The sequence below is a fragment of the Otolemur garnettii genome, unplaced genomic scaffold (genome assembly GCF_000181295.1).
Source record: "Otolemur garnettii isolate 467f Iridium unplaced genomic scaffold, OtoGar3 scaffold00008, whole genome shotgun sequence".
Lineage (NCBI taxonomy): Eukaryota > Metazoa > Chordata > Mammalia > Primates > Galagidae > Otolemur > Otolemur garnettii.
The window spans coordinates 8,863,202-8,890,242 of record NW_003852403.1 but is presented as its reverse complement, the minus strand read 5'-3'; the positions used below and the strand labels follow the sequence as shown (position 1 = coordinate 8,890,242).

General features: G+C 40.9%; 1 protein-coding gene across 7 annotated transcripts in view; it reads right to left on the bottom strand.

Annotated features, from left to right (window-relative positions):
- Positions 1–738: 738 nt before the first annotated feature.
- The window catches only part of KCNMA1 (potassium calcium-activated channel subfamily M alpha 1), a 762,000-nt gene continuing 735,697 nt past the window's right edge, over positions 739–27,041 (bottom strand). For 3 of the 7 annotated variants that reach the window (XM_023509575.1, XM_012801410.2, XM_012801411.2), the window contains 3 exons: positions 13,997–14,191; positions 12,069–12,187; positions 10,137–10,399 (listed from right to left, as the gene is read on the bottom strand). In XM_023509575.1, the coding sequence (XP_023365343.1) occupies positions 10,150–10,399; positions 12,069–12,187; positions 13,997–14,191 (564 nt within the window). In that variant the 3' untranslated portion in view covers positions 10,137–10,149. Of the gene's footprint in view, positions 764–10,136; positions 10,400–12,068; positions 12,188–13,996; positions 14,192–27,041 lie in introns of those variants that run through there. The other 4 variants (XM_023509577.1, XM_012801412.2, XM_023509576.1 and 1 more) reach the window with 2 other exon arrangements.

Below are 27,041 nucleotides of genomic sequence, written 5' to 3'. Positions count from 1 at the left end.
GTTTCCATTTATTAAGAGCTGGTGTCAATGCAGATCAAAATACACACCCATCCAGGAGAGAAGCAGGTATTTATCTGCCCCCTTTCTCTTTTTTTATTATTATTATTTTTTTGGATTTACTAAAATACATGTATACAGCATTGGCCATTTTAAAATTGTTTTAATTGATTCCTTTCCCTTCATTACCACGAATTGTGGTGGTGACCATCATTCTCCTCAAAGAAAAGGAGAGAAGACAGAGAAATATGTAGTAAGGAGTCTGGCCACGGATTTCAATTTTGCATTGTTTAGAGAGTGGGAAGGTACTTGACAATGAAAAAAAGAAAAAATATATTTTCTTTCTAATAAATAAAAATAATTAAAAAGGCTAGAGGCTATACATGACTGGTTTAGTATGTTCGTTTATCAATGAAATCATCTCCTTTTCCAAAATACATGGAAGCAATATTCAAGGCAGACAAAGAGACAGAGCTGTCTACTTTATTTTCTTGCAATTCTTGCTTATCCTAACTTTTCCACCAGTGATTCAGCATGTAAAGGAAGAAAAGTCACGTCACCATTTATGAAGTTTGTCAGGCTTTAAAAAAATAGTTCTGGTCTCCTGGGAGTCAACATTCATCTTCAACTTCTCTGATTGGTGGAATCAAGCTGCTTGTGGATTTATATTGGTTGATCTGGTTAGCCATGTGAGTACTCATGGGCTTGATTTGAATGTTTCTGGGATAGGCATTATCCGGTTCATCTGTAAACCATTTCTTTTCTGCTAAAGGGCAAAATGGATAGAGAACAAGAAGGAGAAATGAGAAGTTTAATTAGTCCTAGGGTAAAGCCTTTGGAAAGTTCATTGAAAAAATGCAAAAAGGTAATCAATAGAAGCCGATGGTGAGTAATTGCTAAGAGAGACAGTGCAGTGTAGGGAGGACCCCGGAACCTGAAACATACCTCTGCTTCCTGTAGCAAGGGGTGGACAAAACGTACCACTGGGACTCGAAGGTACCACAGGTGGACCACAGAGAATAAGGAGGGTCTGGAAGAGGAACTCTGGCAATGTTCTCTGAAGTTACTTTACTGGCCTGAAAAGCTTTGGAAGGGAGGGGACGTTGTATATATCAGACACTGGGTACCAACACTTTCCCTGGGGAAAGATTTGTGCATCTTTGGAATTGAGTGGAACATGGAAGGACACCATCCTTGCTGAAGAGCGAGTGCACTAGAATCTCACACAGCATTTACCTGGCTTTGCTCATAATAAGCTTCCTTAAAGGTACATCTCCACGCTACCATTCTTCTGTTTCGTCTGCAACCAGTTTTGGGGGGTCATAAAGTAAACCCACAGATGTTGCCCGCCAATGAGAGTGAGCATCTGAATAGCAACCAATGTTGTAAAGACAATTTTAAGATGAGATGGCTTTTATTTTCAAGCTATGAAATAAAGTTATGAAAAGAGTTCCAAGCGGCAACATCTTAACCGACTATAATAACCCAAGCTGTCGACAAGGGAGCTCGATGAAGTCTTGGCATTTCATTTCCACCCTAAATACAGAAATGGCTGAACAAGAATGCTGAGTCAGGACATTCAAGGGCTGGGGTGGGAATGAAAACGGTCTAGCATGCTCTTCGCAGTGCAGAGCTATTTCGTAAGACTCAGCTCTCATCCCCGCCTCTTTCTAGGATTGAAATTTTCTGGGAAATTGGCCATGTGTACAGATAGAATAGGACTGGGCAAATAGGACATTCTAACTTGGGAATCATATGCCTCATTTTAATGGCATAGGACAGAAAAGAAAAAGTAAAAGCTATCAAGCACACCCACTGCTCTAGAGACAATGGTCTCTCCAGCTTCCTTTTCTGCTCACCAAAACAATTCACAACTGCCTTGTCAGTGGTCCTGGACTGACTTGCCAATGACTATCACTCCACCTGGCTTGATGTGTGTGTGTGTGAGTGTGTGTGTTTGGGTAATGATTTATAAATTAGGCATCTATGATCAGCAAATGACCCGGTGCTTGTTTCTCCTTGGTCCATACCTTTGCTATTCTGCGTATCCTGAACACTCAGTATTGCTAAGCGCTGCTGCTGGTGCGGGAATGTGCCTGAGTTGAAGCTTCACGACCCTTTGTTCAGCAGCTCAGTTTACCCCGCAGGAAACTTGCTACCTCTTGCCTCGTTCTCCCCACCCCCCTCTTTCTCTGGCTCTCTCACCTATTATAATTAAGTTCACTTTGATTTGAACAGATTGGACGATAGGAATTCATAATGCTACATCCTCACAGTGAAGCTAACTGATTAAGTGCTTTAAATTATTCCCCCTGACAGAATGATAAAGTTACAATCTGTTCTGAGATGATCTACAGCTTGCCAGACTCCTACAGCTTCTTTCTACATTCATTTATCTTTTTGTCAAGCAGAGTTTTTTTTTTTTTCCTAAGCTTCAATTCCATAGATCTTTTAAAGTCATCAGCACATCTGAATTATTAATGAGGCTTTAGAGGCAAGGTTCCTGATGGGCTGGTTAAAAAAGGTTGTATAGAAATCGGGGACTGTGTACACATCAAAATAATTTCAGCTCCATTTAAAAAACCATTTAGTTCAAGTGTGACATAGATGAACCATTATGCATTTGTGGAAACCAATTTTTTGTGATCTACGATTAAACTAACCTTTCAGAGAGGAGTAAAGTGTGATGGTTATCATGTTTTAAAAGCATTGCCAGGCCGCTGAAACAATTTCAGACTACGACTTTTGCAAACGGTTTATGTGCAAAGATGATTTTCAGAGGGGTTGAGCCTGGCGTTTGTGCTCTGCTAGCCTGAGCTGCCCTTGGTCTTGGCCATGTCGTTATGCAGGCTGATTTTGCAAAGGGATTTAGTGCTAGGTTGGACATGCCAGTTTGGAAGACTGAACTCTGTTGATGGAAACGAGCAGGTCTTTTGGGTGAAAGACCTAAGACAGACGCAATTTGCTGAAATTTTTACAACTGCTGCAGAGAATAATTGTTCAGAATTTAGTCTTTACAGTTCAATTCAAAGTTGGCATTTTGACCTTTCACGGCAGAGAGAATATCAATTTCCTTCGGCTGTCTGAAAGAAAGAGAGCGTTATTTCCCCATTTAACCTTCTCTCTTTCCTTTTAAATTTCTTGCCATAAAAAAATAAAATATCTAAGCCCAGTAGACCCTGTATTGGCCATGCAGCCTCAATGCCAGGAATGAGTCTTGTTAAAGCACATTTTGGGAGGAGTTCAGGTTTTCATCATGCCTGACAAACAGCTGTTTAATACAGGTGCCTCCTAAGATGCGTGTAGGTATATGCATATATGTACATGTTTATCTATGATATCTGTCTATGCATGTGTTGTTGGAGACTTGGTTAGGTAGGATGTTGAGCAAATGGGAATGTGCAAATACTCTGAGCATTTGAGTCAAATTTCTGGTGGCCAAGATATTTTATGAAAAGATTCTCCCGACAAGTTTCAGAAGAACACACATCTTAATGATTGCCAGTCACTCGGCTTTAAAGGAGCGTGCTTTCAGGGGGACAATGACGACGTGATTTATTGACTCTTGCCTTCCAAAGAAGAAACAGCGCCAATGTGTGACTGCAAAATTGGCCACAAGGAAGAAGAACTGAGAAGAGACTCAGATGAGTGGTGGTGTGGTCAGGAATAAATCCAGCCCCCTGAGTTTCTCTCCACCCCCTGCTTTGTCCTCGACTCCAGGAAGAGTTTCAGGAGCTTCATGGTCCTCCCTCAGGTGAGGAAGGCAACGGATCTGGGTGTGAGGGCTTCCTCCCTGCCTGAGAAAAATATCCCCATGTGGTAATAAGCTTCTGGAGAGTGAGATACCTGATGTCTTTGCTCTGAGGACAAAGTGTGACCTCCCAGGAGTTAGTGAAGTAAGGAAAGGAAACTAACTTTCAGTCTGTGGCTAGTGGGCTAGTAGGAGAGAAAAATCTGGGAAACAGCTACAGTGAGATACCGGGAACACAACTGTCATTGGCAGATGTCACCAGCCATGCCCCGAGCTCTCCACCATGGACAAGCAATGGGATGTAGGCTAAAGAGACTGGGCGGGGTGTAGGTCCAAGTCAAGGGAACCTGGCTCTCTCACATACGAGTTGCATGGCTCTGATTAAATTATCACTTAATTTATCTTAGCTTCAGTTCTCATCTGTAAAAACAGGCCTGCTGATATGGACTTCTGAATATTGTTTAGATGAATGGAAGTGAATGCCCACAAAGCATATAGGTTCAAACACATAGAAGGACATATGAGTTGTGAAGATTCTTAGGGTTGCTAATAATATTAGTGGGCATTATATCATGGGGGCTAATCTCATGGATCTTTGTGTCTCTCAGATTCTGCATTTACCTCTGAGGCTGTCGGAAGGATTGAATGAGTTAGTATATGTGAAGTACTTAAAAGATGCCTGGCCCAGGGCAATTAATTGGTAAGGCGTTAGCTTTGAGTTAACATTGATCGGAGTACTGTCAGTAAGAAGGGATGGGGTGAGGATGGGTACCTTTTGAATATAATTATACATGATGCCCTTTAGCAGAGAAGCTGTGGGTAGAGAACTCAAGTGTACAATCGGGGGACTGGCCTGAATTTGAGTTGTGGCTACAGAGGTGATAAAGACGGATTTGACTGGTAGTCTTCAATTGGAAGGGGAAGGAAAGGAAGGGGTAACTTGGTGTTACGTCTGAAGTATTCAAGGCTGCTACCCTCCTGTAGGCTCTGAAATACTGACTTTCACTCGACAGCCTCCTGCCTGGATGCCTCTGAACCTTGCATTGCTAGTTTCAACCCTGAGACTCAGAGTTCAGACAAGGGTGAGGACTTCCTGCAGACACAGAGCTGTGTATCAGGCCGGAAGAGTGGCTGTGGCTGGGCCGGAGCCCAGACCTGGGCGGACTGTGCTGCCTGGGGCCCCAGAAGCAGAGAAAGAAGCAGGCCTCCCTGAGAAAGGGGCGCTGCTGTGCTGGCTCCCGGGCTGTCAGGGCTGTGGGAAATGGCCTTTTCACACAACTACTCCCCAGAGAAGAGTGCAGAAAAGGAGAGGCGACGATACAGCAAAGGCATTTGTAATAATTGGCCCTTTTCTCACCGCACAAGCTTTAAACAGAGAGAAAGGCCTGAAGAGAAAAGAGTCCACTGAGAGAGAGAGAACAGTGAAGAGCAGTGGGAGCTAACAAGGAGCTCCAGCCTCCCGGGGCGCTGCACGCGGCTTCACCTCCCACATCTCTGAGAGGCAGGCTAGCATTCTCCCTCTGCCCTGCAAACCCTGCCGCCCACGGCAATCGCACCCGTGCATACTGCCTGCTCTTCTCTCTTGGAGCAAAATATGGCAATTTTGAAGAGATGAAATTGTTTGTACCAGGACAGAGCTGTTTGGGTTGATGAAAGCCATTTCACTTCTTTGCAATTGTCTATCCTGACTCTATTTGGGTCTCGTCACTGAACTCTAATGCTGCCATTCCTAAGCAGAGCAAACAGCTCCCTCCCCATCATCCCCTGTGGCCTGTGGTCCAGCCTACACCGTGAAGACAGACTTCAGGCTTCTTTTCCAGGTGGCAGGGGATGACCCCTCTCAACTCCAGTAGCTGCAATGAACTTGCAGTCTCCACAGGGGAGACAGTCACCCAGACTACCGACAGGTACCAACAGGTACCCACAGGTGCCCACAGCTACTTCTTTATCATATTAAGAAAAATCAGGGATGGGCTGAAAGAAGCTGATTGAAGGATTGATTTTTACCCTGTTTTGACTTCCACAGGCCCTGAAGTTTCTGTGCTCTCCTCTTCCTCCTCCAAGGAGCCTGTTGCTATAGGAACCTGGCAGTTGATTTAATTGTCTCTGTTGGGATGTAGACAGTTTTAGGCTTTGCCTAGGCTGAAGAAGGGCCAGGAAAAAAGTGTCTTCTGGTCATCTGGGCTCTGGACAGGGCTACCAAGAGGTACGGTCAGTCTTTTTACTCAGGGAGCTTACAGAGCTGTTCCCCTTTCTCTGGAGCTGTGTCCCCAGCTCAGGAAAGTACCACCAGAACAGCATCATCGTGAAATACCCTCCCAGAGGGTATTCAATATGTTTTGTTTTTTAAAAATAAACCAAGGGGACAAGGCTAATTGATAAAATGATTAAAGGTTTAGAAATGTTTAAGGTCAGTTCATTTCAAACATTTATTATGTACCTATTATAAGGTCCTAGGTTGCAACCTTTGATATTCTGCACAGAATTTGAAAACTTTCCCAATTGTGGCAGAAACTGGACTATATTTATAAAGGTCTAGCTTTCTCTTTGTCCATTGGAACTGGCTTTGGGAAAAACCTTGGATAGTAGTCGTTAGGGACACTATGATTCCATAATCATCTGGGTGTGAAGACTGAGCAGCCTTCACTTGTCCTCCTGGTCTACCAACTTACTAGTCTCCCATTTCAAAGTCCAGAGCAAATTGGACCAAATGGCTTATAAATTGTTTTTCTTCCAGAATGGCCAGCAAGTAGCTGAGTTCCTAGCTATTGTTCCTTTTGAATTGTTCCATTGTTCTTCTAAGAAAGCTTTCCCTTCTTATCCTTTACCTACTTTGTTTCTTTTGGGGGGTGGGGAGGTGATGGAGGAGAGACACACATGTGAAGCTTGTGTGCCTCCTTCCTGGGGAGATTCTCTTGAAAGTACAAGTAGGGAGTCAAATGATTAACAATAGGAGACACTCCTCTCTGTTAAGGAAAGTGTAATATCATTGTTTCAGCTCATAATGTAGAAGTAATAGTGATCTTTTCTATCATCAAATATATCATTATCCAAATATGGTCAATTCTCAACTTTCTACCAGTGGGATTAGACTGTGTGCCCAAAGTCCAGGGAAACCCCCCAAATTTCATCTCGCATCATCGTCTGCTCCCATTCCATTCCCATCACAATATCATCTCATCGGAGTTGCTAGCAGATTGTATATGAAATGCAATTTGGATTTACTTCTCTCTATCTGCCCAATCTCTGGTTAGGATTTAACAAATGTCTGAAAGGCAAGTGGCAGGAGAGACTTGGGTAGCACACAGACCACGTCATCAGCCCCCAGATAACTGGCTGTGAGCTCCTGAGTTGATACAAACAGCTGAGCACTTCTAACTTTGGATCACACTCGTTAAACAGGAAGGAGACCGATGCTTTTGTCATTAATAACCCTCCTGGTTTAAATAAAAGGAGGGTAAAATATTAACAGAGAATTAGCTTTGCCAAATGGAATCGCTGTGAATGTTTTCCAGAAAAGTTTATCAACTGGCATCATTGCTTGATTCGGTAGGTCTTACCCAGATAAACACAGAGATGTGAACAGACCGATGGGGGACAGGGTTAGGGGTGGCGGTCATGGGGGAAGTGAAGGAAGCCGGGATTCTTGATGGGAAAAATGATTTTGTACTTGGAGCAGGTACCAAGGTGGGCAGGGAGGCCACGTGCAGATTTAAAGGCAAGCCAGGTGGAGAGAATTTCCCCCCAAATTACCCAACCCCAAACCCAAGAACACCAAAACAAACTCTAAGGAATCTAGCAATAGCAGCAGGACAGCCTCATTGCGCTGAGCAATTTAGAAAGTGGAAGGAGGAGGGGGAGAGGAGAGGGAAAAGGGAGGTGGGGGGGGGTGAAAGCAAAAAATTAAAATTAAAAAAAAAACACAACAGAACAGTATAAATAAAAATAAACAAACCAATAACAGAATAAAATTTGTAACTCCTTTTTTTTTTTTAATTCCACAAAAGTTTTCACAAGGACAACATTATAGAAGAAAACCCCCGGCAGTGGCTAGGTCATGCAGAACCATTAATTGTCATACCTTGGCCCATTCTATTCATCCTTGTTGCACTTTAGAGAGAGAAGTAAGCTATGTGAGTTTTACAATGCTTTTAAACTGTCATATTTCCTGTTGAGCACTTTAACTGGCACATTCTCATAGTTGTAAATGTTCTGAGGGCTTAACTTTATAACCTCCTTTGCAAAGAATGCATGAAGAGCCCTTCATGATCCAAAACTAGGGGAGACGTGTATATATAGTTATATATATATATGCAGTTATATATATATAGTTATATATATGGTTATATATAAAGAGATAGTTATAAGTAATATAAATCAATATATAGGGACATAAATAATTTCAAAAAATTCTTCCGCTCATCGGGCTTTTAAATTTACATGTTATACAATTATTCCCCACCCCATTACTGGTTTGAATACTATACTGCCTCTGTCTTTGGTGTGGGGGGGTGGAGGTTCTGATGGAGCCTGACCGTTTTGTCAGTAAAAGTGCTTGTCAAGTCACACAGCAAGCAAATCTCCAAAACTACCATGCTTGAGGGGACAGGGGATCCAAAATCTAAACCCAAAACATTCACCATAAAAACACCTTTATAGAGATGGTACAGCTGCGACAGTTTTTTTTTTTTCCTCTTCCCTTACACCCCTATTCTGTTCGATGGAATTTTTTAAAGTAAAGGTTTTAAATATGTGTATATCAGCCCAGGGCTTGTCCATCTACATGTGGTATAAGAATTTGGTTATGGTGGAGTTGGCCAATTTTTAACAATTACTGCACTGCCTAAAGCATGATCTGGATGCATAAAGCATCTCACACTGTTATGTAAAAAAAAAAGGATATTTTTCTACTTGTCTTCTCATGCTTACTGTTTCAACCAAAAAGAAAAGAAAGAAAGAAAAACCAAAGAAAAATATGACTATACCAAAATGTGTTTGGCTCACTGTTGCCCTCTTCTTGTCCCCATCCCATAATGACAAGGAGCACCTCTCTAATCCCGTCATTACCCTGCCCAAGGGAATTGGCTATGTTAAAGAAATTGAGCAGGAGGACTTTTTCCCCACCAGCTTTCTGACTGGGGACAGCCAGCATTATGCAGCTGTGCCAACACTTTAAGGTGATAGCTGGCTTTTGTCTTCGTTGAGTCCACTGTGGCTTGATCCTCCTAAGTTCTGATTGAGTGAGCAGGTTGTCCACTCTTAGAAAAACATGATCTACAGCGGGGTTTGTTGACCTCTCACTCTTGTCCCGGCCCTTCTTCTTACCTGGCACTGGGGTCCTAGCTAATTGAAGGGGAATAAAAAGGTCCCCTGAGAATGCATGGAAAAATACTTGCTCTTTCTTGAGCATTATTTATTCTGTACATAAGGTAAGTAATTCACCTTTTAAAAGATGTAAAAGTCCCAGGAAGGCAGTTTTTAATGACTTACATCTGATATTTATGATACATATGGCTTTTCATCCCAAATGTCAAAAGTGAAAGAAAAAAAAAATAGCTATTCATATGGCAACATAAGGAGACAGGATAACAACTTAATATGCAATCAAACCTCTTTTCATTTAAATTAAAGGATTAGAGCTCGATACATCTATGAATGGAATACTATTCTTCCTTTCATATTAAGGTTGGAAATGTGGATATGAACTCCCAAAGAAAGCTAGCTCTGGGACAAAGGCCTTAGTGCGTAATCAGAAAAATCTCTGGTGTTCTCTTGCAACAAGCCGGTGCTAAATAATCGTCTAAACAAACTGTGAAAGCTTTTCAAATGCTCTGTGATACTTCCGCCCAGAGAGTGGAAACAATCGATATATTTTCATTGCTTTTTGGTTGCTTGTTCCAAATAGACGTGTGCTAACTTACTGGGTGTGTATAAAAAAACAAAAAAAGAAAGAAAGAAAGGAAAACAACAACGACGACGACGGAAAAAAAAAAAAACACAAAACCCAAAGCACCCTGATAATCCTGATAAATCAGAATAACTTTTCTTTTACATTAAATAAACTGGCTTTGCCTAACTGACATTGATCATAAGTGCTTCCTTCTAATCTGTGAACTCATTCCTGCAGTGAGCTATTTATGTCTGGAGCATGCCTTTGGGTTATTTTCCCCCTAGAATCATATATAACTTTTGGTCCGTCTGCTTATTTGCTGTTGTGCTCAAGGGTTTTATGGTGGTGAAATAAAAATGACAACCACATGCACACTATCATACATATGCAGATATGTGTAAAAAAGGGGGGGGGAACTACAGGGGGAAAAGGGGAAAGTAACTTTGTTGGAAACACCAACTGGGGAATGGGTGGCAGATACAGTTTCACACAGTAGCGGTGGATACACATATCAAAGCCGCTCTTCCTGCACGTACTTCTGTTTGTCCCGGGACTCCCTGGACTTGGGCCGGTTCTGTCGGTTTGCTGTGGATGGGATGGAGTGGACAGAAGCGCTCTTCTTGCTGGAGGACTGCGACGAGTGGGAAGAATGGGACAGACTGGCCCGGGACTGGCCGGCGTTGTGGTCAAACTGCATTAAGCAGAAGATCAGGTCCGTCGGCACGAGCTCGAACTCGTATGGGGGGTTGGTGATGACGTACCTAGACAGGGGAAGGGGGAGACACAGACATCACAGCCTCTGGGTGACCATGGGAGAATACAACCAAAAGCAACTGCCTGCTGGCTCAGGCCTATCAGTGGACCTACAAAATACACTTCTAGCTGGTCCAGCGCCTTAAAATTCTCTTCCAAGATAAGCAAACCTTCCTCTGCTCAATTCATGCCCAGGCAGAGATGCTAAATTGGAAGCAGTGATGGAAGAAGCAAAGTGCACTTCCCACGGCCTACATGCAAGTTTCCATACAAGGTCAAGTTCACTTTCAATCCCCTGTAGTCCAGCTGCAGGAGGTTTCAAGGATTGCAATGCAACTTTTATTCTAGAATTTTCTGACAATACCAATCACACATCACTGGGTCTTTGTTTATCATGACCTAATGTACCCTTAGACTGTCCTCTCTTACTTTTTAAAAATCCACTGTGGTGGGGGCTTTACTAGATAGAAGGGTCTACAACATTTCCCTGCCTACTTGTGAACACTCTGCACTGTTCCCCTCCATCAGATCAGGCTAAAAGAATTACCAGGTTTCTCTACAGCAGCGTGTCTCCCTGGTACTGTGGTCTTCAGGCCACAAGACACCCCTGGGAAACGTCTTAAAAATGCAAATTCTTAAGCTACCCTATCCCCAACCTCCTGAATCAACAGCTCTGAGAGTGGGGTCCAGCGATTTGTGTTTTAACAAGCTCTGCAGGTGATTCCATGCTTGCTAAACATTAAGAATCACTGGTCTACAGCAATTATTCTCAACTCTGGTTATACACTATAATTCACATGTATATACACACACACATATGTATGTATATACATATATACTGTGTGTGTGTGTGATTCATACAGGGTGGCCGTAAAGTGTGTGTGCAATTTGCCATTTTGTCCAATTTAAATTACACACAAACTTTATGACCACCCTGTATGTATGTTGTTTGTTTGTGTGTGTGTGTGTGTATTCTTTTCAGACCAGTTAAATCATAGCAATCAGAGAGTAAGTTTGAAAAACTTCCCAGGTGATTCTAATATGTAAGCAAGGCCGAGAAACACTCATCATCGTAGCATCGTGTCCTGGGGTATATTACGTAAACTCACGGATTTTGGTCATTCTAGGATGCACTTTAAATTTTGCTAGCTATGAATTTATTTGAATATATTTTAGAAAAATATAATTAGCACGTTTGAATTTATTTTTCTGCTTAAGGTGATACATAATTTTCTTACAGATGAATATAGAAAAGTTAAAAAGTGAGTCAATTTAACATATATTAGGTAACATATAGGATCCTAAGATATGGCAAAAAAAAAAAAAAACATTTATCGTAAACACTAGCAACGTAAAATATGTCTATGTTAGGTGCCTACAAAGGTTATTCTGATAGCTGGAGTTCAGGGGAGAGGCTTCCATTTAGACTTTCATAGTTGGGTGATGGAATTATTCTACACAATTTGAATTCTTCCCACAATGCCCTTACATCTGCTATTAGCAATTAAAGATAAATGTTTCCTATAACCTCTAAACCCAGTGTTGGATTTGGTGCTGGCAGAGTAATCTGCATGTTGAGAGCACGTACACAGACCTCAGCCTTTGTAGCAGGGAGCAGGAGAGGACATTAGTGTCTCCGCCTTTTGAGGGGAGAGCAGAGGAGAAACAGACACTCACCGCTTTGTGCACTGACTGGGGGTGCTGAGGTGGGCATCTCTCAGCCGGTAAATCCCAAAACAGAGCATATTATACGTTTTCAGAGCTTTGCAGAACAGATCACCATAACAACCACCATCCTGGGAGACAATAAGAGAACAGAGAGAAATAGTCTTTTTATGTGACTAAAAGTTGAGGTGCAGGAAGAAAAGGGCCTTTTTCTTAAAGCTTGGTTTGGTGTCTCCAGAACTGGAAGGTCTGTCCCAAGAGACTGTGGCTGAAGAAGTCAACAGGGTTGGCAACTGGCCCACCAGTGGGTGCTTTAGGGATCAGGCAATAATGGGGTTTTCCTCTCATGCGTCTCTGGTTTTCCACCTGTACAATGAGAGCTCTAAGGAGATGATGCCGTTCCCTCACTTTCAGCCAGGTGTAAAGCTTGAAGGTCTCAGTTGTATGCTCAGCTGAGGAGAAGCAACCAGCTCTGCATGATGGTGAGTATGCTCAGCCCTGGCTCCGCTGTGACCACCGTGATGGGACCATGTTATCAAAACGGCCCGAGTGATAATGAAAACCACTGCCAGGGGAAAGACCCTACCAGGTCCTATGGTGATAGACTCTTGCAGGTAAGGACTGTGTGAAAGCATAATTTACAGACCTCAGAGATGGCAGGGGTGGAGGAGAATGTGTTTCCCTAGGAGCTGGGGGCCTGCAGGCTGAATAAGTGGGATTCACAGTTCTAATCAGTTCACACCCACCTTCCCAGGGTCTGGGGCCTGATGCAGAAGGTAAAGGTGAACCACGTTCACTTGGCAACACTGGCTTCGGCAGCCAAGTGGCTTCAGGGAGGTGTTGCCTGTCTTATATGAAGGGCCCTGGGCACTGCAGGATGACATCGTGAGGAATAAAATGACAAGCTTTGTCCTTCTTACCTTTGAGATTTCCATAGAAGCATCATATTAGAGAACACAGATGGGTCCAAATCGTACCATTACTAATGTCTTTATTCTATCCAAGTGTACCAGTTAGTAAAGGATCGCTACACAAGTTCCCTTTCAAACAAGCCCATTCTGACGCAGGTCCCAGCCTGTAACCACACTGAGACCTGGTGCCAGTGTGCTTCAGTATTCCAGGAAAAATGGACACAGACCCTTCCTTGGCTCCTATTCCCATATTTGGTCTTTCTGGGCATCACAACTCTGTGTGCAACAGCTTCAGCAGTTCCTATGACTTGTGGCTGCAGCCCTTGAAGGCATCTGTGGGGTCGGGTTGGGAATAAGGCAGAGGCTGCATCCTTCCATGGCCACAAGGTTCGCACCAGCCTGGGGCAGAATCCAAAGAGACAGTCTGGGGGAGGTGACTGGGTCCATTTCCAGCAGATCTGGGTTTTACATGAAATTCTTTGTTTGGCCACAGGACCAGCCTGGTGCTTTGTAAATCACCAGTGCCTGGGCTATACAAGGACACAGTTGACAATCCTGGCAGCTGGAGAGTCCCATGTGCCCTGAGGCACTGTTGTGTTGAGGTGTCCTGAGTTAGCCCAAGTCCCAATGGCAATACTTCCCAATACAGGCTGGGTGATGCCCTTCCCAGCTGCCCCCCACCGCTGGACAACAACCCAGGAGAGCAACAAGGAGTGAGTGAGGCCAGAGACTCTGCAGCAGGACACCCTGGTGCAAATTCCTGACAGGTCCCTCCTCAGCCTCCCCAGGCTTCAGGTGGCTTCGAAGGTGTGGGCCTAGCACCTACATCAGAGAGTTGTCATGAGAACAGTGATGAATCATTGTGCATAAATGGCAGTGCCTGGCACACAGTAAACTGTGAGAATCACCTCCCACAGTGATTGACAGCAGAAAGGAAGAAAGATGCCTAGCTTGTCACCATCTGACACCACGTTCTTTGGGATTAAGCTTTTCCCAAACAGGTGACCTCCGTGCCATGAACTCACTCACCCCTAAGTCTGCAAACGGCCCATCCAGCAGGGCTAGCTGGGCCACGCGGCAGCGGTCCCTGTTGGCCAGGGTCTGGGGGGTGCTGTAGCCCCCACGAAGTGCGTTCTCCTCAGCAATCAGAGCCTCAAGCTCTGGTGTGGCTCCCCCGGTCACCAGGGTCCGTATCAGGGTGAGGATATTGTCATTGAAGTACGTCTGAAGGGAGAGAGAGAAGGGGGCGGGGACAGTCCTTTAAGCAAACACGCGGAAGTCATGACAGCCAGCATCCAAATTACAACTTTTCTAGGTATCTCCCGTTTAAAGTTCTGCCCTGTCTCTTCAAATAACTTTATGTGGGAAGTGAAAAGACAGCAGCCTCCAATTATTCCATTCTTTTCTCTCCTGCTTCTCTCTGCTTGAGAGCCTGACTTTTAAAAACCAATTCTGGGGATTTTTATTAAAGGGGTAAAGCCTGAATAATTGGTGTTTACCTCAACTGGTGTTAGTAGGGGTGCAAATACGGCCTCCCTCCTCCCGGCTACATGCCTACCATAGGACTTGGAACACATGGAATAAAATGCAGCCTGCCCCATCACTAACCCAAACAGGATGACCTCGGATACCCTGTCACCCATGTGTCAGGAAGCTGCCTCCCACAACAATGACAAAACCTTCTTCTGTGTAGGATTGATATGCCACGAGAATCATTAATGCCACACGCTCAACAGCTTATCCCATGCTTTGATACTTGTCTAACCCAGAAGTTTCTATCAATTAAATATGCCAGATAAATGGACAACAAGGTGAACATCCCGGTGTGTGTATGTTCTTCGGTTTTGGCTTTGTAAAATAACCTCCGCAGTCTAAGGCAAATACAGCTCACTACAGAAGTTTCCCTCCAAGTATACATGTGTCTCACATCCGGAATATAAAAGGTTTGTCAGGAACAAAACAATGAGAGTTTTAAAAATTAATAAGATGTCAAATAAAAGAGCTTAAAGAGACATTTGTCACCAAGTCTAATTTGAGAAAAATCTGTTAAAGGTTTGCATTCCATTTTCCTACCTAAGAAGAAATCGAGCAGGCTAACTCAAATTGAATCAAATTTTGCCTGTGGCTTCTGAGGATGTGTGTAATCTCTTTGGAAAGAGATTAGGAAAGATGCATTTTGCTGCCCAGCTTCTTAGAGAGTCTACCTGGGAAAACACAGTGGGGAACAAACCAGGTAAAGATGAGTTCTCATCCCTACTTGCCACCACTAGTTCTAAGTCTTGGAGGAGTTCCCCAATGCCTCTGGGCTTTGATTTTCTTATTGGTAAAACAAGCCTGGTCATTAAGATGAAGTTTGCATGCAAGGAATTCCATGAGATGACAGCTGCTAGTAGGGCTGGATTCACTTTTCTCATTGAAATACAAAAACACCCAAAGTGATTCAAAATTGCAATTGTAAAGGAGACAAGGAATATTGCTCATAGCCTGCCAGACCCTGAGGGAAACCTATATGCAGAGTTCAGAGGTGCCCTGGGGCTGAGAAGCAGAGCAAGGTAGGGGATGCTTCTGCAGTGGGGCTGAGGGTCTGATGCTGACTTCACCTCTCAGAAGCCACAGGAAAGTTCCTTAGTGGTTTTGTATCTTAGCCTCAGGATCTATGATTGGTAATAATAAAGAAGCTGTGGGGACTCTAGAACTTAACATATAGGGAGCACGCCCTCAGAAAAATGCTTAGTACACAGGAAACACCCATAAGACTTTTGGTCGGACGTCAGAGACATGAGCCTATGCTGATGAGGGGAATGGTCAACTCCATTCCCAACCTTTTCTTCATTATTTTGTCTTTCCTATTTTTGGTTTTTCTTGAAGGTGGAAAGTGAGGGCAGGGAGGAAGGGTTAAACTAAATCATTTTCTTCCACTCTTGAATATGCACTTTTCAATCTGCCTCCATTCTAGGACTCCATTTGGACTTAGCAAAAGCACAGTCAAGGTCACTAGGGTTGGCATCCTGGGATGTGAATGCAGCAGCAGCACCACTGCCAGGGTGTGTCTAGCGAAGGCTGATTGGGGACACATAATATTTCAGAGGTAAATCCTCTTCCCTACATTTGGATGACCCATCATGAGAAGCAGGAGACCACTCCTCCATCCTGCATACCACAACAGATAGGTGAGAGCTGGGTGCAAAACTTTGACAAGTATCACAATTACCATTTTAGATCCAGACCCAGGAGAGAATTCTAACAGCATGTAAGGTGCTTGGCTGAACATTCATAACTCTGTATACTGAAAAACTGACCTGTCCTTGCTCAAATATAAAGAGTGGGAAAAAAGCCAATATAAATATTTTTTAAGGTATAAAGGAAAAGTAGACTTCTGGCTAGTTAAATAGTTACTGGAAGAAATGAAAGAAAAAGAATTATGAAGCATTTGCTTTGGAATAAAAATATTTTTAAAATATAGATTAGCTATAAAAAGAAGTAAAAATTAAAATAATACGAAATTGACTTTTACACTTATCCAAATCTTTGTTTTTTCTCTTTCTTTCTTTCTTTCTTTCTTTCTTTCTTTCTTTCTTTCTTTCCTTCTTTCCTTCTTTCCTTCTTTCTCTCTTTCTCTCTTTCTCTCTTTCTTTCTTTTTTTGTTGTTGTTATTGCAGTTTTTTTGGCCGGGGCCAGGTTCGAACCCGCCACCCTCAGTATATGGGACTGGGACCCTACTCCTTGAGCTACAGGCACCACCCCCAAGTCTTTGTTAATGTAATACATATATTGACATTCACATGGATACAAGAAATAGTTAAAAGAATCCAATGCCTTTTCTAATAAACACACTTAGCAAAAACTGGGGGGGGAAAAGAACTTCCTCAAGCTGATAAAAGTCATCTATAAAAAACCCACAGAAAACTTAACAATGAAAGACAGGATGCTTTCCCTTTAAAATCAGAAACAAACAAACAAACAAACAAACAAAAAATATAGGAAATCTGTTCTCACAACTTCTATTCAATATTGTACTGGAGATTCCAGCCAGGGCTAGAAAGACATAAAAGGAATTCCTACTGAAAAGGAAGAAGTAAAACTATATCCATTCACAGACAGCATGATCTTGTATGTAGAAAACCCTAAAGAATCCAGTAAAACATCATTCCACGTAGTAAATGAGCTGAGCAAGATTGCAAGATACAAAATCAACATAAAAATTCAATTTTATATTTGCAAGGAAAAGTCAGAGAAGGAAATCAATAAAACAATTCTACTTAGGATAGCATCAAAACGTAAAATACTTCGGAATAAATTTATCCAAGGAAATATAAGATGGGTATACTGAACACTATAAAATATTACTAAAAATTTTTTAAAACATAAATAAAATAAAAGGACATCCATGTTCATGGATAGGAAGACTTAATAATTAAGATGAAATACCACTTCAAACAATGTCCAGATTTAATGTCTAAAATCCCAAAGACCATTTTTCTGCAGAAATGGAAAAGCCAATTCTAAAATTCATATGAAAATGCAAGCGACCCAAAAAAACTAAAGCAATCTTAAAGAAGAATGAAGTTGGAGTACTTACACTTCCTGACTTTAAAACATACTATAAGACCACAGTAATCCAGATAGCTTGCTACTGACATAGGGATAGACATAGACCAGGGGGATAGAACTAAGAATCTATTGAACTCATATAGCTATGGTCAACTGATTTTAAGTGAGGATGTCAAAACCATTCAGGGGAGAAAGAATATATTCTCTTAAACAAATATTATTGTAACTAGGTACCCATATTCAAAAACACAAAGTTGGAACCTCACACCCTATGCAAAATTTAACTTAAAATGGAGCAAAGACGTATATGTAAAAGCTAAAACTATAAAATGCTTAGAAATAAATCTTTATGACTTTTAATATGACAACAGTTTCTTAAATATGATACCAGAAACATAAGCTACCAAAGGAAAAGAGATTAATTGTACTTCCTAAGAAATAAAAAATTTTGTGCATTGAAGGATACTATCAAGAAAGTGAAAAAAAATCTACAGAATGAGATGTGTTTGCAAATCATAAATTTAATAAGGTGTTCACACAAAAACTTGTACACAGATGATTATAGAAGCATTATTCTTAATAGCCAAAAGGTAGAAATAACCCAAATGTCCATCGACTAATGCATGCATAAACAAAATATATTATATCCATGAAATGAGTATTATTTGGCCATAAAAAGGAATGAAGTTTTTGAATACATGATATTAAGTGAGATTCGATTTATATGAAATGTCCAGAAGAGGCAAACCTACAGAGATAAGGAGTAGAATAGTGGTTGCTGAGAGCTAGGGGTGGATAGTGTTGTAGGAGAAAGGAGAAGAGCTAAAAAGTATGATGTTTCTTTTTGATAAAATAAAAATGTTCTAAAATTGACTGGAGTGATGGTTGCACATGTCTGTGAACCACCATTGAATTGTTCACTTTAAATGGGTGAGTCTCATGGTACGTTAATTATATCTCATTAAAGACTGGGAAAAAAAGAAATGGTTAAAAAGTAATTAAATTTGCAATAGCCAACTGTTTTATCCAAGAAGCACTAAGGAGAATTGGAAATCTCTCTCACACACATGCGTGCACACAACACACACACACACACACAGACACACACACAGTGATGAGGTAGTAAAACTAGGAAGTTCTACAATTTTTAAGGTATAGAGATTTTCTTTCTTTTTTTTTCTCCAAATGAGAATACTGGTTGATATTGACAAAAAGGCAACAGAGGTCAACATGATAAATAGTATATGTTCACAAGTTAAAGTTTTAAACAAAATTCAAGCATGTAAAACCAGCAAACAAACCAAAACCCCTGTCCTGAGCCAGAATGTGATCCTAGGATGAGACCAGAAGGTCTCACCAAGCAAATGTGACTAACACCTAGACTTATCCTAGGTGAATATTTAACTTAAAAACATTAAACGGAGAATTAAAATGACCTAAAATAATGCAGTAAGAAAAAGAAAGTACAAAATCAGGCTAGCTTGAAGTTTCTCTAGAAAATATAAAAGGAATGTCAATGGAGTTCTGAAATGATACATTCGTGCCAAGAATTCTACATGCAGCTAAATTTCCAATCATCTGTAAAGGCAATTGAAATATTTTTAAATCTTTGAATACTTAACTAGTTTTTAATTTTAATTTATTTGAAAAATACTCAAACACAAATATCAACTTCCTTAAGATAATTTTAAACTTTTAATAACTAAGATAGGAGCAAATTTGACTTAAAAATATTGGCAAGATATGTTAAAACATGGAATTTTTAAAAACTTTCAAAAATATTATTATAAAACTAAATGGAAATGTCAAAGTCAGTTATTGAAAGAAAAATATATGATATAAAATAGCTTTTCAAGTAGTATTATAAACTTATTTTTGGAAGTCAGAGAAATGAGATAGAGAAGAGGAGAAATGTAAGATTGGCTGTATATAGGGAGGAATCAAGAGCTACTAAATTTTTCTAGGTAATAATACTAAGGTAGCTTCAAGTATATTTATAGAATGACTGGTAACACCTAACTAGCGTTAAAAATAGAATGGAAAGTTTACACCACTAGATAAAATAAGCATACAAAATATAGTCCATATACCAAAGGTTGGGCAAAGATACAAATATTATAGAGGCATATAAAAAGCATAATGAAAGATTGTAGCATAGTATTTACATAACTAAACATAAATGAGCTAAATAATTGTATAAAATGGCAAAGATGCTCAGACTTGTTCAGAAACCAAAATCATTATCAAATCCTGATATTGTTACAAAAGACAAACAGGGAAAAAAAGTATAGCAATGTATGTTTCAAGGGAAAAATTTAAAATATTACTTTAGGTAAGTTAACTTTATACTGAAAATTAAAATTTACAATAAAGCTATAACTTATATGTAGAAAGCAAAACTAATTAGCATGTTATTACAATAAATCTGGACCGAGAGTAATACAGGAAACATCCCCATTGGGTGTTTAGCTGGCAGAGGTCAAATAGACCAAAAAAGAATCTCAATGATTTAATAAGTTTGGTTTAGTCGATTTTTGCTAAACTTTGTAACAATAATTATAAATAACAACCAATGGGCAAAAGCATCAATTCTGAATACACATAACAAAGTATAAGCTGTCCAACCTACCTATAAAAAACTAAATATGATGTAGCAGAGACAAAAGTAAATATCCTGAAATTTAAAATTTCTTCTTAAAATCATTGCTAAGTCAAGATGGAAATCAAACATACAACGTATTTAAAAATTGAGAATGGCATATAAAAATGTCATGGTTTGAGGCCAAAGTTATAGAGACAAATTCAGAACCTTAAATGCTATTGCTATTATATTAAATACAAAAGAATTACAATAAATAAAACTAAACATTAAACAAATTACCTTTTATTTAAGAAAAGGATGAAATAATAAAGCATTAATTTATGAAACAGCAAGAACATATTTAGTGAACTGCTAAATCCAAGAAATAATTCCTTGAAAAAAAATAGACCTATAACAAATATAACTGAAAAAAAAGACAAATGAAATTACACATTAGGAGAATATAGCATCAGAAGTGTAAGAGAATTCACACTGCTATTCTGGAAGTTCTCTTCAGTGCCAACTGTCTCTGGATATAAATAAGGAGACTAGCTATTGTTTTTAAACAAAAAGCAAAGTAATAATCATCTTCAAAGAAAAAGAAAAGATTATTAGGGCCAAAAGTGAAATTCCACGCTCTTTAACAAGTAAACAGGACATTTAATGTCATTTAGTAAAAAGTTTAAATTGGATATGTGCTTAATTACAGGCTTGAATTTAATTTTTTTCCCAAACATAATACAATTAGGCTAAATTTCTTCTGGAAAAAGTCTTACAATATTGTTCTCCTAGGTATTATAGTAAATTTTAAAGGCTTCCTAACTAAACAGTGTAGAAAATATTAAAAATTAAAAGACTGATTAATCAGAATGGATTCATGAGAACTACAGTCTAGTAGTTTTAAGACTATTATTAGTATTAGGATGTGAAAGTTGGTAACCTGGCCCTACCAACCATTTCTTAAAAACAAAGTTTTGTTGGGACCCAGACAAGCCTCCTTGTACACATATCATCTGTGTCTGACTTGGACTTGAGTTGTGGTGACTGAGGTGGTATAGCTCTCAAAAACCTAAAATACTTACCATATGACCCTTTATAAAAATAGTTTATTGATCCATTCCTTAATATGATAAGGAAAGCACCAGACATGATGAAGAAGGAATGTTTATTCCATAAATGATTTTAAGAAAGCCAGCTATCTGGAAAAAATTTTCAACAATATGGTAATGATTAAAGAATAATATACATGCATGACTTGATTGTAGGACATTAATATTATGTATTCTGAGAATATTTAATGACATGGCAATAATTATATAATATTAACATGTTTTTTAAAAAGCAGGATCCAAAAAACACTATCATTCAAAACTCATGTTAAAAATGCATACCTGGGGGCGGCACCTGTGGCTCAAAGGAGTAGGGCGCCAGCCCCATATGCCAGAGGTGGTGGGTTCAAACCCAGCCATGGCCAAAAAAAAAAAAGCACACCTGAACAGATAGATATATTTATATTTGTATAAAAATAAATAGTTAACAAAAATTTTACTGGGTCATAGAAATTTGATTGTTTTTTTCTATAATATTATTTATTTGTACATTTTCTGCTGTGAAAATACATTTATTTTAAATTTCTAAAAAAGAAAGTCAACCTAGGGCCAGGTGCAAAGGCTCATGCCTGTAATCCTAGCACTCTGTGAGGCTGAGGTGGGAGGAGGATCCCTTGAGCTTAGGAGTATTAGACCAGTCTGAACATAAGCAAGACTCAGGCTCTTCTTAAAGTAGAAAAATTATCTGGGCATTGTGATGGGTTCCTGTTACCCCAGCTACACAGGAGGCTGATGCAAGAGGATCACTTGGGCCTAGCAGTTCGAGGTTGTTGTGAGCTATGACACAACTGCATTTTATCCAGGGAGACAGAGAGAGACTCGGAAAAAAATAAATAAATAAAAAGTAAACTTTATAAAATATTTAAAAGCCAAAAAATGTAGCTACAAATAGCTTCATAAAAATATGTGCATTCACATGATTATATAGAAATTAAAAATTAAAATGCTTCAAAACTATCATAAACATAATTAAAAGACTTTCTTGGGAAAATGACAATGAGTGCCCACCAGAGTGCATGAGAGGGCATTTACTCAGTAGTGACTAAAGTGTGAATTGGTACCATTGTTTCTTAGGGATAAATTGGTAATACTTTCATCTTTGTTAAAAACCAGTAATGAGTTCTCACTTTTTCAAAGATTCATGTACCATAACATTTATTACATTAGTTATTAATATATAAGAAAAATGGAAAAAATCTTAATGCCCAACCATAGGGTGATAGTTATATAGATTCTGGCCCATCGTGGGATGAAGTCTCCTAAGGCCATATGATGACTTTGCAAATCATGACCTCCAATAATATGACATGATAAAATATTCTCTGGATAAAATATGAACTAAAAGGGAAAGAATAACTAAGATATAAAACCGGATGATTCTATCGTTCAGTGGTCCCCAATCTTTTTGGCACCAGGGACTGGTGTCATGGAAGATAATTTTTCCACCGGGTGGGGGCAGGGAAGGCCCTGGATGCTCATAAGGAGTGTGCAACCTAGATCTTCACACGTGCGGTTTATGGGAGGGTTCGGCTCCTGTGAGAGTCTAACGCTGACGCTGATGTGACAGGTGCTGCAACTCAGGTGGTGATGCAAGCGATGGGGCGCAGCTGTAAATACAGGTGAAATGTCTCTCTTCTGCCTGCCACTCACCTCCTGCTGTGTGACCTGGTTCCTAAGAGGTCATAGGCCAGTTCCACCCTGTGGCCCAGGGGATGGGGGCTGCTGCCATAGTTATCTGTCCACTTAGAAGCAACTACACCAAAACATTAACCATGCCTATCCTTGAAGTAGGGAACGTGAGTCATTTATATTTACATTTCCTTCCTTATATGCTTTCTTTTTATGTTGACATGGTCTTTGTAAGTTTCTTCCTTTTCTTTCTTCCGTTACATGTTTCTGTGCTTTCCGAATTTTCCTCAGGCAGGATAAATAATTTTTTGAAGGAAAATACAATCCATGTTTCCTTAAAAGAGAACACTACAAATTCTCTATTGCAGTGATAGAAGTCTGGAAGTCAACTTGGGAGGTTATGGTATTGACGAATCTTTAGGATTTGACCCTAACACGTTTCTACTTCTGTGTTGACATCAGTTATACTGAAACCGCATAATCTTGTTGATCAATCAGTCACTGACATTTATTGAGAACATACTAATCCCTGGGTCTTGGTTTAGGGTGAATTGTGTGCAATTCAAAGAGTAGATCCCTTGGAAAATTGCCCAAAACAAGTATAATTTCAAAGTCAGTCACAGGACTCATAGGTGCCTGAACAACTATGGGACGCCCCCACCTCTGCCCTCTGGGTCCTCTGCTCTCTGGGCTGGTGCTGCGTCCCAGATGGTTCTCCTTGATTTTTCCATGCAGTCATGCAGGAGCAGAGCCATAGGCAGCTAAGTCTGTGATGACTGAGGATTATGATATCTGTCCTCCAGCAACACTCTGGCTCCTGCTTTGATGCCCCAATATTCAGATCCGGATAAGTAGTTGGAGCATCTCATATTGGTAGGCTTTGAGCATATAGCAAGGTCCCTCTGGGATCTGAATAATTTGGTGGAAAGAAGAAAATATCTTCCTTGGAAAAGGGTGTCAAGGTGGCCTTACTGAGCCACCAGTTTCTTTATGTGATGGGGGCAGGCTGGTCACAGAGCTTTCTGCAGTCTGCCATTAAGCCTACTCCAGGGCTTTCTGCATAGCAGGCTGTTTCAGCATCCTGGGGCAAACCAGAGGCCAGTTATCAAAGACTATTCCCCTTAAGGATGTGCCAGCTAGAGGAAACCGCTCTACAGCTCATATGATCAATAAGGCACAATTCTTTTTTCTGGGTTAACAGAAATGCTAGAATTGAAAAACTACAAAATTTCAAAGGGAGGATTGTCCTATGCAGGTGCCATCCTCTGCCACCTCGGTTCCCGTACTGCCAGTCTCTCCATGCCTCACCACCACCCTTGTTCATGACACAGTGCTAGAAGCCTCCTGCAGGGCTCTGGTATAGAACCCCCAGCCCTGGAAGGGAGGCTTCGGGCAGAGGCCTTCCTGATGGCTGTTCCTGGGGCACACAGGCATCAGGGAGCCTAAGAGAACTGAGTTGGGGTCCTGTTCAGTGACTGGAATTGGGAGACCTGGGTACGTCTAAGGAATAGGGGAATCCCTCTTCCCACTGCCACAGTCAGGGTTCTACATCTAGCCAGGAAAGTTTTTCTTCTGAGTAGGGCACCATGGCCCCTGGTTACAAGCACATACTTCCCCGCCCAGCTAGCACGGCTTTTCACCCCTGCTTTGCCATTCGATAGTCACAACAATGGAAAAGTGGCCTAACTTGTCTATGCCGTGGGCTCTTTGCCCATACAAGAGGAATGAAAAAGTGAAAAATAAAACAACACACAGATTAGTGTTTAGTGGGAGAATCTAAGTAACTTCCAATAGACAATGAGTACTCGATAACTGGTGGTAGCTTATGAAAAGAACCATCAGCCAGCGATGTGACCAATTTAGAAAATTCCCTCTCCCTGTGACTCTTTTCTCATTCTGACAACAGAGAGCTGGCCCAGATCACATGTGTGACCCCGCTGGCCTCTAAAGTTTGATGATTCTCAGGTCCTATAAAGAGGCATTGAGGAGAGCAGGAAACGCCAGGGAAGGGACCAGGAATTGCCACAGGGAAATCTGAGCCGGCAGCGCCATCTAGCCCGCTCTGCCCGGGCTCCTCTGCGCATGCGACTCCAGCACCCTGGCTCATCTTCCCCTTTCTATTTTTTTAAAGTATAATTACCGGAGCTTATGTTTCACAGTTAATGCTGTCAAGCCTTTTAAACTAATTGGTCTTTTATAGAAAATTTAACTGAAAATTAACACATCTTTTAATAACATTGCCTTAACTTTAATGGCTCTCTGCCTTTCGTTTATAATTGCTCTAAAATTGTCATTTTCCATGTCATAGCTGCCATTTTTTATATTTGCTAGTTTTCCTGGTGTAGATTTTTATTTTTAGTATTTCTCTTTCATGAGGGATGAGAATGACTAGATTTTTTTAACCTCTCCCAGACCTGCCTGGCTTGCTGTGACAGCAGTAGCATGTTCTGGAGACCAGAAGGACAAACCACTTCTACTCTGTCACTACTGCTATCTTCTCTGCTTTGGGACAGCCCGAGAACCACCCTTCTCCCTGTGAGCTGCTGAAATGGGTGCTCTTAGTGGAATGTATGGAAGAGGGTCATGGCACTAGGTTAGCCTGGCCTGATAGACAGCTTGGTCCTCTCCATAAAGTCAGTTTGTGGGGTTGGTCCTTAATAAAAGACCAGTGAAGACAGTAAATCATGTGGACCTATTTTCCAGATGGTCACACCCTCTACTCTTACTAACATAAGGTCATTTCTGACAAAGAGAGTCCAGCTCTCTGTAATTAGAGATGAGAACACAGAAACAATTCTTGTGGATACTCCTGACTCAGCCACACACTTAGTTCCCAAATCTCATGACTTTAAGAGCTGTGTGTGCGAGAGGGAGAATGTATATGCATACACACACACATATATATATAGCAGAACCTCTATAAGTTGACTACCCAAGGGACTATAACAAACTGGTCAACATACGGAGGTGGTCAACATAAGGAAGTAGATCTACCTAGTGTACATATGGTGTATGTCCAGTCTATGAAAATTAGGTCAACTTAAGGAGGTGGTCCATGTAAAGAGGTGGTCAACTATAGAGGAGGTTCTACTGTATATCTACATACTTATATAAAATGAATTGATTTCTTTGTAGTCACATATGATCTTAATACGTGTCTTCTCTGTGAAAGATTTCATATACCCTTGCCCTTACCTTATTACCCTACAGGGTTGCCAATAGAAGTCCCATTTAACAGTTGGACCCAACTGAGCCCCAGATGGTAGAAAAGACACGTGAGGGCTGCTGGCGAGCCAAGACCAGGAGCTCCAAGTCTTAGTTTGCTGTCCGGCATCTCTCCTCCTGGTCATCGTCTTTGTTATGAGAATATTACTTCACTGGACATGCAAACCCTTCCTTGGGCATTGTGGTACAGTGGACAGAGCAAGTACATAGCTGGCATAATTTTCTCATGTCAGAATCTCTCTCTGGTTACTGGAGGCGTGTCTCCATAGGATGGTGTTCCCTGTTGTGCCTACAATACATCTCAGATGTCCTATGCACTAGGACAAAGTGCAAAGGGGGCCTTTCCTTTTCTCTGCTCTTTCTCTTAACACTGTTACTATTAGGGTGTGCTCTTCCCTTCCTTTTCCAGATTAGGTAGACCCTGAAAACCTGAAAATTCACAAAAATCCTATTTTCTGGAAAAAAAAATGGCAACACTACCAACTGTGTCCATTGGGACTCCTTAGCTCTTACAGCAGGATGCCCTTGTTTGTCCTCCTTAGTGGTGGGTGGCTTCTCACTGCTCCTTCAATAATGATGATTTGTTTAAGAAAAGTCAAAGGCTCCAAGAAAATGGGTATCACATACATAGCTTTCCAATGCAGAGGACAAGTGAATGACCAGGAGGCAAAGGATACGGTCTGACCACAGACATTATAACGCAAGCACATCAAATCAGAGGCAGAGGGAAGGAGGAGGTTGGTAAGCCTGGATCAGTGAAATGGTGTAAGACAGGGAAGGGACATGAATGAGGCAGGCCTGGTGGGATGTAATAGGGAGTAGTGTAGACTGTGGCTAAAGGGAACAGCTGCTCAGTTCTAGCCAATTGTTGCTTTGTGTGAATCTGAGAATCTACCTTCTGACTCCTTCTGAAAAGAAACCGGATACCTATATTTTACATGAAATCTTATAATTTTAAAATATTGGTAACAAATTCAAT